At 42.2% G+C, this 16,675-nt stretch overlaps 2 protein-coding genes across 2 annotated transcripts; both read right to left on the reverse strand.

The window, feature by feature from the left end:
- Positions 1-26: 26 nt before the first annotated feature.
- Positions 27-11,183, reverse strand: LOC147798486 (uncharacterized). The gene is made up of 8 exons (XM_087140473.1): positions 10,616-11,183; positions 8,493-8,605; positions 7,899-7,972; positions 3,005-3,138; positions 2,654-2,763; positions 1,542-1,698; positions 1,327-1,382; positions 27-1,088 (listed from the first exon to the last, which is right to left on the reverse strand). The coding sequence occupies exons 1-8, from the start codon at positions 10,726-10,728 to the stop codon at positions 79-81; spliced, it is 1,767 nt and encodes a 588-aa protein (XP_086996599.1). The 5' UTR covers positions 10,729-11,183; the 3' UTR covers positions 27-78.
- A 101-nt stretch (positions 11,184-11,284) lies between these two features.
- Positions 11,285-15,702, reverse strand: LOC110975957 (hydroxysteroid 11-beta-dehydrogenase 1-like protein). The gene is made up of 6 exons (XM_022228847.2): positions 15,515-15,702; positions 14,197-14,327; positions 13,374-13,571; positions 12,818-12,920; positions 12,411-12,539; positions 11,285-12,240 (listed from the first exon to the last, which is right to left on the reverse strand). Exons 1-6 carry the CDS (start codon positions 15,588-15,590, stop codon positions 11,996-11,998), a joined length of 882 nt encoding a protein of 293 aa, XP_022084539.2. The 5' UTR covers positions 15,591-15,702; the 3' UTR covers positions 11,285-11,995.
- Positions 15,703-16,675: the final 973 nt, after the last annotated feature.

The raw sequence follows: 16,675 nt of genomic DNA on the forward strand, positions 1-16,675 counted from the left end.
GTGTTTGTCCTTAAAAATCTCGTGGTTCTTTCTACCTATTTACATTTTTTGTGCGTGACACATGTTCTGTAAATTGTGCTAAATAAATCGTTCCGTCCCTGTCGTTTCCATGGATGTTTTTTCGGCTTCCTGAGACTTGACAGGGTTCGTTCCTCCTGCATGGCGAGTTCTTGGTTTTGGTATCGGCGGTGCTTTCTTCTTAAACGATACTTTGTGTCTTGCTCCCCCTGCATTGGTGCGGTTGACATAGAGTGGAGGTAACCTGTCAACCTTAGGTGGGCTATAGGGTGGAGGGGGAGGACACTTGACTATGGCTGACTTAAGGCGCCTCGTCCGTCGATGATCAGAGCTTCTCTTGAGACTCGACGATTTCTTCACTGAGGTTACGTAACCTCGCGCGAACTTTTGATTGCTGGGATCTACAAAGCGTTGGATTGGTGGAGAACGAGGAACTTGGTAATGGCCTGTTTTGGAGTCAGTTGATAAGCTTTCTTCAGGACTTGGCAAGGGTTTAGGAACAGAGGGCGCAGTCATTGGAGCTGTTTCTGTACTGAAACTTATTCCAGTTGGCCTTTCCCTCTGAAGTCCTTGCTCGATCTCTGCTGGGGTATAACAGGCAACTTTCTTGTGTTGATTAAGGACTACGACGTACTCGGTGTTGCTGGAGCATGGTCTAAGTTCTCTGCTGTCTCGTGTCATCTCAGCAGCCGCTGGTAACCTCAATGAAAAGTCTGCGTAGGGATAGTTATATTCTAACTCATCGTCTGAATCACTGAGTCCACCAATACTAAACCCATCCTTGATTGAGCTTAGTCTCTGATCCAGCCGTTGTGTTGCATCGACAGAAAACACACTGTAGTTGGTGTACCTTGGATTAGGTGGCTGCTTCTTCAACGCGTCCAGAACATTAGACTCGCGAACCTCGTAAATCGTGTCCCCCAATTCTGATAAAGATTCAACCATAGAGAAGGTTGTAGACGTTGATAAGCAGGAAATAGGTCTGACAGGTGCGACAGGATTAGCCTCTTGTCGATCCGCAAGTTCATGTAAATCCTTCATCCCAACGTACGAGGCAGTCGAACATCTACCTGGGAATTTGACAAAATAACCTTGGTATCTCGTGCCTCGACCCCCAAACGATGACAAAGACTTAATTGGAATCTCTAGTAAAGGATGAAAAAAATGTAAACCAGGACTGGTGTTATTTGCAAATATTGATTCATTGGGAACTTTTAGAAAGACCGAATTACTGCTGGAACAGGCTTTTGAAAGTCGAATATGTCTGATTTCCCCCTTTTTTCTTTCCTAATCTATATATACCTCTACCTTCACAGTCGGTGGCTGTCCTGTTAGCTATAGGCGTCATACTCATTGTTCTCTTCCTGAAAAATGAGGAAAGTAATCACGTTACTGAAAGATGTCAACATTAGAAAGTACAGAATCATAATGTGAATACATGAACCACCTCGCGAGGTAATTTTCTGCTGTAATCTAAGAGAAGTTTTATGGAGTTTCACGTTTCAAGCGACTGTGGTTCTTACCTGACATTGAAGACTCGTCGTGTCCGTCTCTTTTGAATAGCATATGCTGACGCACTAACCAATGCGACCACAGCAGCGATACCACAACCTGTAAGGGTAGCCATGCGAAAGATGTGCACCTTCACTTGTAGATCATCTGGCAAGGTCGATATGTTCTCTGGAAGTCATGATCGAGATAAGAAGTTAGAATGTAATAGTGCTGTTGATGAAACATTAAGATAAAGTAACACTTGTTAGGTCGTTTAGAAGGACATACAACACCCAAAAACTCTTCAAAAATCAATCTTAAACAATTCCTCTGCATGTAAGGAATACTTGTGTTTGGGAGTAAATTGTCCCTAGAGGTTGAACGATTGTACTTTTCCAATGACTGAGTCAGTATTTACATTTCAAATGACAATTTTTATCCACGAAGTACTTGAAATCTGAAAATCAACCGCAGCGAATGCTGTACGAGTGACATAGGCTACGCCTCTTTTCCCAAAGGTTTCCCAACAGTGGCCTCAAAATGACTTGCAACGAAAGCAAAGACCAAGGAATTAAATGGTTTATGTTCAAGGATGTTATAATCCATTCGGTCGTTTAGCCCATAGTGTGTTGCTTTGAGATTGCAGAGTCACTTCGTAAAACCACCTCTTAGACATGGCGTAATATCAAGAAGAAACAGGTGAACGGGTCAAAAGCTTACAAGGTAAAACACTGTTATTAAGGGCTTTATCCACCGTGATATTCACTCTGAAAGTCATCTTTATTTGGAAGTTGCAGTTATCGACCACAAACTCATAGGGGCCTTTTGCTTTTCTCCGTACTAGAGGAGAAAGGAAAGCTGAGAATGTCAATTTTTTGTTAGTGATGAGCAGCACTAAGTGTCTCATCAAATGACGACCCTGTGTTTATGAGTTGAGGTCATACCGTCCAGTATGACACTCACAGTATGAATCATGCTTGCTTCACTGCACCCCATTAAGTTAAGTTGGACTAAAACCACCCTTTTACATTTTCCTGTAAGATTTTCCCGTGGTTATTAAGTGAACATGATTACAATCAAAAACTTTATCTGCTATTTAATATTTTTATATTATTCTGAAAATAATTTGGACAGTAGGACCTACGTGGTCTCATACAAGATCCTGTTTCTGGTGAGCACGTGACGTTCACTTCACACTGGCATTGAAGGCGACAGTTAGGTCCATAATACCCAGATGGGCATGGCACACTGCAACTGTGGAGACAGTATGTCATTTGAAAATAGCAACCTGCTGACAATGTCGATCAGTATACATACAATTTTGAAACCTCGTTGATAGATACTTGCAAATGATAAATGCATTGATGTCATAACTGCGTCTGTAAAATGTATAGCACAGATCTGTGTAAACGTTAGGTGATATGTCAGATCTTGGGTTATGTGTGCATGTATTTATGGATTTGGATAGAATTATAGTTCTCTGCTAATATTTTACTTGAATCCCGAGAAGCCGAGCGGGCAGGCACAAGATCCTTCGGGATAATGACATCTCCTCGACGGACAGTCACACTCGTAAACACATTGGCCACCTTCGAATAAAACCGGACATGGCTTGTTACATGTCGGTCCCTGCATTAGAAGAAGGAATTGAAAACAAGGTTTATTGATTATGTACACTGGATTTTGATAAAACTGTGTACTGAATGTAAAATTTCTGGCAGTATATTGTATCATCTCAAGACAATAAGATGATACAAGATCATACTCTGAGAACATAATACAGACCAACTTTAAATAGATTTAAAGTTTTTGAATCTGGTTATACAAAAGTGTAACTTGGCTAACTGAAAAGTGAAATCCTTTTTCATAAACGGCTAGTTCCGACCCTTCAGGCTTCGAGTTTGACCAAGACAGCTTCAACTACTGACTGGAAGTTATCTGATTGACGTTTCTATAGTTTCTGCCATATGTTTGTCCACCCGTGACGCACCACGTGGAGACCTTAGTATGAAACAACTCGACCACGACGGGAAATTCGCTCCAACTGCCGCTGCAAGCCCCGAGGTGAGCAGCCAACACCGCGCCCTCCGGTGGCTAGGTCTGTCTAGGGAGATTGCCTCTAACAAGCTTAAAAAGAAGGGAGATATCGGCAGGGCAAGTCGAGGGGAGAAATTTTCAGTCCCCAAACCCTCTTGTAATCGTTAGTTCCTGGTCCTGTAATAGCGTTGATGAATTGCCCTGAGGTACACACGCTGCTGTGTCATTCTAAACTGGCAATGTGTTGATAGATGTCTTCATACTTCCAAGTAATTTGAGAAGCCTTTGTTTTGACTTGCCAATACCATTACAGGTACCTTGGAATCATTATGTCACGTGGTAGGACACATGACTCGTGAATTAGCTGCGACCTTGACCTTGGTTCGATCAGTTCGAACCTTTTGAATGCAGACCAACGTTAACATATGTCTCTCTGAGACTAAAACTGTTTCAACTCAGTCTTGTGTGAAATCGATCCGAGCGATTGAAAATTTAAGCATTCATGTATTGTAATGTACATGTATATTTGCCACCCTCTTTTAGCTTATGTTAGGTGCCATTACTTAGCTTTACAGACTGGCTACCTAACGGTGAACATGTAGTTTGTTTTTGTATCTGAATGTTATGTTTTGATTTATATACAGTAAAACAAAAAATGTCATACATCCGTTGCTACCCTCGCATACTTTGCGCTCTTTCTTGTAACCGTTCGTGAACTCACGAGCGATTCTGGTACTATTGCCATCCTTGTCAAGAGAGGTTTTTCCCTTACATCCTGCCCAAATATGCCTGGAAAAACTCCCAAAACGGCAAGTAAAAGAGAAACGCCCAGGAAAAGCTTGGTCGGCATAGATGTTTCGAAGATCTAATATTTTTGATTTGAGGGACGAAAGTGACGGGAAAGGAGACCTTGAATGCGAAAAAGCCTTTCGCTCCACTCCTCGTTCTGAGCGTGCTTCACCTAGGTCTTCTGTCGCTCCACTCCTCGTTCTGAGCGTGTTTCACCTAGGTCTACTGTCACTCCACTCCTCGTTCTGAGCGTGTTTCACCTAGGTCTTCTGTCACTCCACTCCTCGTTCCGAGCGTGCTTCACCTAGGTCTACTGTCACTCCACTCCTCGTTCTGAGCGTGCTTCACCTAGGTCTACTGTCACTCCACTCTTCGTTCTGAGCGTGCTTCACCTAGGTCTACTGTCACTCCACTCTTCGTTCTGAGCGTGCTTCACCTAGGTCTACTGTCACTCCACTCCTCGTTCTGAGCGTGTTTCACCTAGGTCTACTGTCACTCCACTCCTCGTTCTGAGCGTGTTTCACCTAGGTCTACTGTCACTCCACTCCTCGTTCTGAGCGTGTTTCACCTAGGTCTACTGTCACTCCACTCCTCGTTCTGAGCGTGCTTCACCTAGGTCTACTGTCGCTCCACTCCTCGTTCTGAGCGTGCTTCACCTAGGTCTACTGTCGCTCCACTCCTCGTTCTGAGCGTGCTTCACCTAGGTCTACTGTCGCTCCACTCTTCGTTCTGAGCGTGCTTCACCTAGGTCTACTGTCACTCCACTCCTCGTTCTGAGAATGCTTCACCTAGGTCTACTGTCACTCCACTCTTCGTTCTGAGCGTGCTTCACCTAGGTCTACTGTCACTCCACTCCTCGTTCTGAGCGTGCTTCACCTAGGTCTACTGTCACTCCACTCCTCGTTTTGAGCGTGTTTCACCGTAGTCTACTGTCGCTCCACTCCTCGTTCTGAGCGTGCTTCACCTAGGTCTACTGTCACTCCACTCCTCGTTCTGAGCGTGTTTCACCTAGGTCTACTGTCACTCCACTCCTCGTTCTGAGCGTACTTCACCTAGGTCTACTGTCGCTCCACTCCTCGTTCTGAGCGTACTTCACCTAGGTCTACTGTCGCTCCACTCCTCGTTCTGAGCGTGTTTCACCTAGGTCTACTGTCACTCCACTCCTCGTTCTGAGCGTACTTCACCTAGGTCTACTGTCGCTCCACTCCTCGTTCTGAGCGTGTTTCACCTAGGTCTACTGTCGCTCCACTCCTCGTTCTGAGCGTGCTTCACCTAAGTCTACTGTCACTCCACTCCTCGTTCTGAGCGTGCTTCACCTGGTCTACTGTCACTCCACTCCTCGTTCTGAGCGTGCTTCACCTAAGTCTACTGTCGCTCCACTCCTCGTTCAGAGCGTGCTTCACCTGGTCTACTGTCGCTCCACTCCTCGTTCTGAGCGTGCTTCACCTAAGTCTACTGTCGCTCCACTCCTCGTTCTGAGCGTGCTTCACCTAAGTCTACTGTCGCTCCACTCCTCGTTCTGAGCGTGCTTCACCTAGGTCTACTGTCGCTCCACTCCTCGTTCTGAGCGTGCTTCACCTAGGTCTACTGTCGCTCCACTCCTCGTTCTGAGCGTACTTCACCTAGGTCTACTGTCACTCCACTCCTCGTTCTGAGCGTGTTTCACCTAGGTCTACTGTCACTCCACTCCTCGTTCTGAGCGTGCTTCACCTGGTCTACTGTCACTCCACTCCTCGTTCTGAGCGTGTTTCACCTAGGTCTACTGTCACTCCACTCCTCGTTCAGAGCGTGCTTCACCTGGTCTACTGTCACTCCATTCCTCGTTCTGAGCGTGCTTCACCTAGGTCTACTGTCGCTCCACTCCTCGTTCTGAGCGTGCTTCACCTAGGTCTACTGTCGCTCCACTCCTCGTTCTGAGCGTGCTTCACCTAGGTCTACTGTTGCTCCACTCCTCGTTCTGAGCGTGTTTCACCTAGGTCTACTGTCGCTCCACTCCTCGTTCTGAGCGTGTTTCACCTAGGTCTACTGTCGCTCCACTCCTCGTTCTGAGCGTGCTTCACCTAGGTCTACTGTCGCTCCACTCCTCGTTCTGAGCGTGCTCGTCCTCAGTCTACTGGCGCTCCACTCCTCCAGTCTAGCGACGTACTGTCCCACTGTTCGTTAGTTTTGGGCCATGATGATGATTACGGTGATACAGCATTCTAAATACTTTTAGTTGTTTTCATACAGTTTTGCCAAAAATTCACAAAAAAGGCACTAGAGCAACATCAAATCGGAAAATAGGGCTGATTCATTGCAGGCTTGAGATATTTCGAAATAGGTCATCACATCACAATCTACTGACGTTTTGCCCTTTTTTCCTTCCACATCATCGAATGAGGTCCCCGTCTGTCGTCTGCAATGTAAGTGATTCCCCAGTATTCGCAGCTGATAGATTTCTAGTAGAGAACTAATGTTAAGCTATCAAATCGGTGACAATTCCAGCTTAATTAAAAATTATTTAGTTCGAAATTCAACCACTAACGTCAATTCATTCCATAATTCATCCTATATTATCTTTCTAACTCCTTTTTTAATTTCCTCTGAATTAACCGTAGGCTCGGTTTGTTGACAGCAGTCACGGTTTTCATGATGAGTATGAGGTGTATTACTTTCTTGCATAGTCATGATTCATGTCAAAGATGGTCTCTCTCCCATCCCATAGCGTGTCACCAGGGATTATTGTTTCACCTGTAATCTTGACATATCCACACCAAACATCACCACATGAGCGATCTCTTACCGATGATAAAGAAGTGTGTCAAATGTACAATTTAATTTCACACCGGACGCGCCAATTACTTTCGTCTTTGTTATCATTGACAGCTGCGTTGAACTTTACCAAAGTTCCTAATGCATGGATTTGGAAACTTGATGTTTGACAAAATCGCAAACGTGTGTACCAGGCATCACAATTAATTCTTTGATGATGGCCATCGTTAGCTTCAGCCTCGAGCAATGCTGATGAATGATTACTGTAGCGTGAATTGTCCTGTGTGATTGAATCACATATAGATCTTTGTCTATAAAAATAGAAAACAAATCCAGATCGCGTCTTTAAATTGATTATACTTTTTTCTCAAGGTCCAGCCCTGTGATGCTTTAAGTCAGTTAATCGTACCAATCAGTCATTCGAAAGCTTCGTAATCGGAATGGCATGACCTTGGTGCCTTCTTTCTTCATTAAGTCATCTTTGATCGCGCATGATTATCTGTAAGGCGTGTTCTAAAAAGAGGACCCCTAACTTCTACTCCGTTAGTTGAGATTTAAGTTGGGGATTAATTCTCGTGTTTCTTTGCCCTTCAGGGAGCTAGAAACAAGAACAACTTTTCATAGCAACAGCATTTGTTTGAAACAAATTGAGTGAAGTGCGTGGAACAATACCCCATGGTCTGTTTTTCTGGATAACAATCGAGCAAGAAATTGTGTGACTGGTTGATTCTGGACATCTCCATTTAAATTATTTAAATTTGTTTTAAAGAGAAAGGTGATTTGAAATGTAAGGAAGAAAAGGAAGCACTCACCGCCCAGTGGTCATCACATAAGCAGTAATTTGGGTCGGCACACTGACCGTGAACGCAAGGAATGTCGCACACAGCTAGGAGAAATTCGAATCGTGGAAATTTTGTTCGATTAGAAATATGAAGTTAAATGCTGTCAAGACAAGGTGTTAAAAATAATAAAAAAGAAAAGACACTAGGCATGGCATTCATTGAATGTGATTGTTTACTACAAAGGGGCAGGTCTATTGGGATATTGGAAAGGAAGTCATCATTTCAGTAATTATCAGCCTGGGTGTTGAAACATTGTTACCTTCTCCATGACGGAGAGATCATAAGTAGGTCATTGACCCTGTCAATATTTTGATCATGTACTCCACTGTGTCTCTTTAGCATTTGTCGAAGTTCGACTCCAGTGTTAATTAAGTCAGGGACAGAGGCAATTTTGCATTACGATAATTGCAATTTGCCTTTGTGTTTAAATGCGATGAATTGTGTTGGATCCTGTTTCAGCTGAAAAGGTAGACCACGGGAATAAGGTGTATTTTTTTCACTAGCAAAGGCTGACAGTGTTGCATTAAGGAGGGTTGGCAATGAGATCTCATCATGTAGAGTTACCTTTAGGACAAGAGTCTCCAATTTGTCTCCATCCGTCACAACATCGGTGCTCCGTCAGGTCGTGTGCCTTTAGCTGCCAATTATTCGGCCTTAGAGCGTCATACGGGTATGGCCTAAAAAAAGCGTGAGTGAGACAAGTTATGAGACAAGCAAGTGGTTGTGGATTTTTCTCTGGAATTTCTCTCAGAAGTTCAGTGTTTCATTATCGTATACAGTTTTTATGTAGAATCTCGGCAGACGCAGGTTCGTCTTCCCATAGGTGTCTTACAAACTTATAATATTAGCTAAAAAAATCTGAAATCATGATGAATTTTCAGATAAGTATAAGAAAATTGTTTTGAAACTTTGTGACACCACTTGTGAAGCCCTTTTATATCAAATACTTGTGATTTAGCTGTGGAGAGAAAGTGAGAGTGGTGTTTGGCACTGAGATGGGAACCAACAGGGAACAGATGTATCTTCGTTACAAATTAAGGCTCTGTAGATCTATTCAAATCGCTCTCACACCCATGGGTTGCTGTGACAGTTTTGGCAATGGAATTGTTTTCAGGTCGTCAATTGTGGTGCTGTAATCTGGCAGGATGGATAAAGGTGTGACGCTTTGCACTTTGCCCAATCATGCTATTTCCTTTCTATTAGTCACTGTAGAATACACCTGCAGAGTTTCGAGTCTTTCCTAGTCACTCCACATTTGTTTCTGGTTATTTTGCTGAATCAGAAATAAGCCAGCCGTTGAAATGACAAGGTCAGACACTTGAACAGAACGAGATACACAATGCTTGATGTCCATGTTGATGCAAAGTCTGAAACCAACCAAATGTGATATTTCTGCAAACGTTGGCTACAAATGTGAATAGTATGCAAAGGGAGAATGGTCTGCTGTGTGACTGTAAGGATGTCCTGATAAAATCCAGGGATGGAATAACAATCAAGTTTTACTACCCGCAGGCTTTCCTGGCTAAGAAAACCGCCAAATCACTGTTTCCTTTCTGGAGCGTCATAAATGCTAAGTGATGATTTATTCATCCTTACCTAGAAATAAGGACAGTAATTGTGCCAACAGTAGTTGTCACGTGTAAGAGTATGCCATAGTACTGACATTTTCTTGCACCAAAAATGATTTATTGCTTTTAGGAAAACAAGGTGAATAAATTATGTTTAATCGTTTGAAAAATTATTTTAGTTTTGTCAAATATCACCTCCTTGATGCATCCGGCTATTTGTAAAGTTTTGTTTTCGTGCAAGGTCGATAAATTAAGACGTGTTTTAAAAAGTAAATTAGTACTCAAGCACGCGTGTATCAGACATGTTATCAGAATTGGTACCATTCTATTTATATGATGTAAAAGAAGCAGAATTTTATATAAAAATGTTATCGCCGGAAAAAAAGACCGGCATTTGTCATTTATAAAATCTGCGCATTTGCAAGGGAAATTCTTAGTCATAATTTTCCTTTTCGAATTTTGGTTGAGAACTGCCATGTCTTGTGCAACCAAATCTTTATTCCCTTGGGATCATTATTCCGTTTCATATTTGGTGGCGATATCGGATTCCTGAATAAGAAATGGCATCCTGTCGGACCTGGGAGTTAAACTAAAGGATATGGAACATCATAGCATGTGCTACATTATACTCTCATTTTGGCATTTATGTGCCTCAAGCATGGAACATTCTAATTGTCATTAGAGCAAAAACTTTCCCCCAACCAACTTGGTAAAAACACGTGCCCGTTCCTTCTTTGAAACCTACGGCCAAGTTTGTTCTTTAGTGTGTCCCTTAATGTCCTCAAAGAGAGATTTTTAGCAGTTTAAACCGACCTACATTCACGTACTCTATAACAGCCGCGCATCTTGTAGTTCACCTACCGATAACTCAGAAACCTCGTTCGATAGATCGACAGACTTTAATCTGATGTGACCTATGATAAGTGCAGTGGTACCTCTCTTCCATGTCGTGAGACGTAGGTTCGAATCCACCCATTTTTGAGTCCTTCTCTGAATGCAAATTTTTCTTGGATATGCATTATCGTTTCGATTGCACTAATAGAGAACCCTTTTTCCCTAATAAAGAATTAAAATCTAACATGTGAGTAAATTCGAATGTAGTTAAACGTTTGCACTTACCGTTTTTGGAGATTACAGACATTACGCCCTCTTGGGTCGAGTGCTTGGTCACCCCAACTGATTGGACACATCAGAGGTAGCAATGAAACGAAGAAAACATGAAATCTGTCCATGCTTCAGTTCTTTCAAAAAGGACATGAAAATGCAATTGGAAAAGAGATATCCTCGCTCTTTTGAAGAAGAAACGGTGTTTAAAGTTACCACCAAAATTTGTGGCCAGCTGTGTGTTGACGGTATATAGGCCCTGCCTTTTACCAATTGTTTTCTGACTGAAGGATGTGGATCATAGCTTAGTTATTAGCAAACGGACATTGAATTTGTGGACGGGCGGGGTGGGAAACCGAATCCCCGTGGGGTAAAAACATCACTTCTAAGAGTGGTCAAGAAGGGAAGATGGTCAATCATTTTGCATAAGGATTGTTCTGTGGTGGCAAACATCTGATTGCTTCGTCCGGGTTGATGAAGGATTAACTGTTGTGATGGGGCAACACCCGAATATTCTAAGGGTGTGTCTACTTCAGCTAATTAAAATGGATTCTCGCACTTACGCACTCCCTAGTTGACAAATAATGTCCCACGTGATATATTCATTTGGTTATTTTACCACTCCCTAGGGGGCCGGGCTGTGGTGGAAAGATCAATATGAATTGACTCAAATGGGTCATTGACTTCTTTACCAATGTAAATTCTGTTTACTTGAAGATTTTCTTGATTTTTAATCCCCATGGAAACCTACCCTGAGTTTTTGAAATGAAAACTCTTACTGGTACTGTTCCAACTTCAAATATGCAAAACATCTTTTGAAAATGTACAATATTCTAAGCAGTATACCCCTATTTATTGCAATAAAACTACACAATTTTAGTGTAAAATTTTTGTTGTTCCCAAGTCTGTCACATGAAGAGTTTCTGTTTTATTCTCCTAGCATTGATATTGCTTTTAATTAGCTGTTTAATTGACACAGGATTTTGATTAAAAGACATTTAAAATGAATGATTTAAAATTTGCCATAATCAGCACACCAACGTCTGACTAAATTCCAACAACCTTTGCAAATTTACACCGGCAGTTGATTGAATTCTTCAATGAATTAGACGAAAGACTGAAGCGAATTTCCTGGGGGTTGCTTTGTAGCCGCATCAAAAACCACTTGCACTGCGAAATCATCGGTAAAGATTTTGTTGCCTCGAGTTTTTGAAAATAGGCCTCTATTAGCAGTTATTGTGTACGTATGTAAGGAGTGCGTTGGTACCCTAAACTGCATGTCCACATGAAACATAGTAATATTCAACAAATTTGAATTATTTCAAAGACGATGGGTTATATATTCTATAGTGGCTGAAATTGAGGATTAGTCTTTGACCATTTTTAGCATTCTTCCTAAGCTGTCAGGAGTTTCTTGATAGTGTCGTGATTCAGGGTCTGTGACTGCACAATTCTTTCCATCAGTTCAGGAGCAAAGTCTCTCATCTTTGTGATTGGGAAGTATGGGTAATAGACCTCCCGTTCACGTTTTGTTGTTCCTTTGATGATACGTAGAGCTGTGTCAGATGGGGTAGTGTAGAAAGTCTGCTCCAGGAAAATTTTGGTGGTATCCTTGGCAACATTGGTGGTGTTGATGCCGCCTGAAATGACAATCATCGTCACCCTGGTGAATTTTGATTTTACATATGAATTGTAACGCTGTGTAATGCTCATGGCATTTTTCTGAAAGCCCTCGTTTTGCCCATTCATATACTTCATGAAAAGTACAGCTGTTGCTTAAGTTTAATGATATTCTGGTTTAATTTCATACCGAGAACAAAAGTCGAGATTGATATTCCAAAATTCTGCATTTTGTATTCTTGCCGAAGAGCGTCGAAGAAACCATGGAGAGCAAACTTCGAGGCGCTGTAGATTGCTACGAAAGGCAGACCTATCTTTCCTGGACAGGGATGCAATAATTTCAATCATTTGAAGTAAATAAAAGGGACATTGCGTTGTGCAATTCTTTCACGAGTCAATGAATGGTCTGGACCGCTTTTTGTCGGAACAAATGTCTCTTGTCTCTCATGAACGCACACCCCAGTCCTGAGTTAAAAGATTTTCTTGTTCTTTATATCATGCATTGAGTAACGTGTCTCCCCGCACTGCCAGCCTCAAACACAGTCAACCTGACCAAATCTTTCCCACCTCTATAAAATTCCCTCGCTACTCGTTTACCTGCTCCAGACGAAACCACACCGATATGACCTTTGCTTTCCCTTAACATGGGTGTGGCGTGTGTCGCTAGTCTGATGTAGGCGAAGAAATTGACTTCCATCGTCTGCAAGAATATAAAGCGAGTACTTTTTTCACCACGAACGTCTTCTTTCGTCCATTTCGTGTATTAAACACGGATGAGGTAGTCACTTTTAAGTTCACTTTCTGTCCTCTTCAAAATAAACACGTGTGCCCGCATAGGCATGGCTCTGAATTGGTGTTTTTTTTAGTCTCCTTGGGTGTATGAGTTTGTTTCTGCATTCAATTGGGGACCCTGAACAATAGAGGACAATAAGGTCCCCGATTAACAGAGGGTCCCCGATTGACAACTGTGTATGGGTGGTCTTCTAAAAAAGAACAATAGGGGGTCCCCAGTTGCAGGCAAATACACACTTTTGTGTGTGTGTGTGTGTGTGTATGGGTACTCCTGATATGTTCAGAATCGTTCAGGAAATCGCGAACAGTTTGGGGAAAACTGTCACGAGAAATTTTGCTCACTCAAAATGGCAAAACGCACCTTCTTCATTACAGAGTCGAATTCTCCGTCCCAGAATTTCGGGTAACTACTAATGATGTGATTCAAGATAAGATGATCTAGTCCTCGAAACTTCTTCTCTGCCTCATCGATCAGAATCTTAGGAGCCTCTTCCTTGGCCATATCCAACGGGATATAGAACACCTCCTTGGCTCCAAGCTCTTTGCATTTTGCCACAACCTGAGGTGTAAACAAGTGTTCATGGTTGCCGGGAATGGGTAGCAGTGATAAAGTGTCACAAAATACGTTGAAGGAAACAAATGCATTCAAAGAGATAGTTTATCATTAATGCTGAGACCGATGGGTATCTCCCGACTTCATTGAAAAATGACCACTCAATTAAGGGGAGGGAATTATGTTTTTTGTTCGTTGAACTGACTGTGCCAGATAATAATGTTAATGATTTAATGAAAGACTGCAGCTACACTGCCAGAAAAAGATGATTCTTTGATTCGAATGGGTGAGGTTGCGTCTCCATCTTTTGTATCGTTTCACCGACTTCAACCACGTCCTTCCCTCCACTATTGTCCATCATACAAGAGAACAAATAGTTTTCGCTACTCGCTTTGAGCAGCAAGATTAATTTGGTCCATTGTTCAGCGTTGGCTAGCTCCCTACATCTGCGTTGTAAGGAAATACACCCGCCCAGACCTTTTATCGACCAACCCTTAAAACCATAAAGAAAAAGTTGGTTATTTTAGGTTTAGGCGTAGTCGGACAGATGTGTTGTAGGGCCATCGGTATTTTAATTGGCAAAGTTACATGTATTTTTTATACAGATACTCTGAAACATTATAGGTCTAACTTCTTTGAGAACTGACTCTCTTCTGGCAGTGATGAGGATCCGAGCACCGAACCGAGCGTAGTGATATGCAATCTCTTCTCCGATGCCGGTACTAGCCCCTGTGATCACAACCCTTTTGTCTTTGACGCTAGCTGCAAATACGAAATGCGACAATGAAGACATTAAGACATACTGTAGATCTGTTGTATGACTCTTTGTCTTTGATGATAGTCTTTGTATAGATAACGGGCAGTAATTATGACATAAGTTCAAAGTGTGGCCAGTTAACGTCGGATTTTCTCACGATAAGCGTGTTTACACGTAATTCGGCGCCAAGTGGTTAAATTAACTGACTCAAATTAGTGCTAACCTCGAAGATGTGGGACAGTGAACACAAATAGCATGGTTGAAAGCCTGTCTTGCCGTGTAAAATACAGTATTTTATGTCCACCGGCACATTTCCTTTGGAATTTTTGTGTGGATCCTGGTTTCAAAGGAAATATTAATTTTGTAAAAGCAGCATGTGAAACTTCTGAATCCAAGAAGGCACAAACAACCTTTAATACCACGTGACAGTTGGGTACGCAAAGTAGCAACTATAGGTCAAAAATTATCGCACCATGTAGATGCATTGGTCGCCCTTCCCTGGTTGCCCCCCACGCTATCAGCCGGAATTAAAAAACGCAACAGTCAGTCACTAGGTTGTTTTGGTGTTGTGCACCCAAACCACGAAGTCTATCGCACCAATCGTCGGAGTTTTGTTTGAGAAAACCCGTGTCTGGTTCTGTTATCTCTTAAAGTGGTTCGTCCGCTCTATATTCGGAGTCACAGCTTGTAGGATAAGCTTCTTTATCTTCCTTCAAACAGTGCATGAATGCTATCAAATTGACCTATAATTAGCATGACACCAGATCAACGATTTCAGTAGTCCAACGTACTAGTAGGGATTACAAGAGGTCTGCAGTAAGATAGAGTTGGAAATATTAACATTGCAGTAACTTCGTAAATGCTGACGATCATGCATGACTTTTTGGTACAATAGAACTGAAGGGGCATTTTTTACTGTTTACACATGTAAAGGACACATTGTTGATGAGCTCCATATTTCGTCGTTCCATTCAACGACTCATCCAATTCAGGCTATTCCAACCATTCACTTTGTGCATTTTACTGTATTACTGCGATATCATAGCTCCAATAGGTGCACAATAACGTTAATGCATAATGGATTGCTTTAGGTTCTAGGCAGGTATCCCTTGGCGATCATTGTACCCTAATAGATTGCAGTTTGTACTACGATTCTTTTTGGGGTGAATTATGCTCACTTAATGTAACTTACCTGGATCAAACTGATCGATGCTGTGATAGATCAGATAAGCAGCTATTCCAATAGCTACGAACGTTTTCCAACCCATGGTAAACGTTTCACACAACTAATTTACAGCAGATGTGCACCTTGCAACTCACATACACAACGTGCATTACAGACCAACCTTTACCTTGTTCGTTCTTTTCTGCTAATCGATGCTTACCTTCTGTTTGAACTATTTTATTTGGGATCAAGTCCAAAGGTTTTTGCACCGCCAGTTTGATGTTGTAATGACCCTGGCAAACGAACGCTTAATTGTTCTTATCTGAAAACTATTTATTTGCTCAATGTGTATGATGTAACTTATTATTTTTTTAACAGTTTTAAATTATCCAATTTGGTAAGTCATGCATGTGAAACTCTGTACAGACAGTTTGTTGATGCTCAAAAGAAATATGAAGGATGTGCAAAATAGGAAACCGGTCTGGACGAATTGTTGGAGCGATCACTGAAAGGAACAACGCTATGAGTCTTCCAGGAAGGATGTGGACTCAAATCACATGTTCATGGGATGGCATTCATAAGATGACCCGCCCCGTCTGAACCAGCAGAGATCGTCGTGATAATTCAATGGGTTTCGGGCGCATTTTCGGGTTGGAGCACGTCGCCTTCTCCTTAGAACAATGTGCAGCCTTTGTAGGCTACAGGCCTGTGCACTCATTGGTCGGCTCAGTTTGTTTTCTCTATCATGGCAAACAAACATAAACACCTGCTAATTACAGAGAGGATTCTACTTTGCACACAAACGAATCCGTCGTTCGGGATCGTTTTGGTAACAAAGTATACGCGAGTCTACTTGACAGGAAGCGAATCTTGGTAATGAGGAGATTGCATTATGGGCAACGTGAGCGCCCTCAAGAACAAAATAAACGGGAATTTCCTCCCAATTTACAGATAACTTTGGGAGTGCTTCACCTGCCAATCAGCCGTCTATTTTAGGGCAACAAATCCTTTGGGAAAAGAAATCTATTGTTAAAATCCTAACGATTGAAGCAGGTTGATCATGCGGATTATTCTGGCGACTTCTCTCGACCGTAGAGTGATCAAAAATTATTTCTTGCCAGCAAACAAAATGCTTAACAAATCTTTATCGTTTAATTTAGTGTGAACTAGAATATCAGAGATTTCAAA

The sequence above is a fragment of the Acanthaster planci genome, linkage group LG08 (genome assembly GCF_054643075.1).
Source record: "Acanthaster planci isolate LZ-2023a linkage group LG08, COTS_SCS, whole genome shotgun sequence".
NCBI classification, from domain to species: Eukaryota; Metazoa; Echinodermata; class Asteroidea; order Valvatida; family Acanthasteridae; genus Acanthaster; species Acanthaster planci.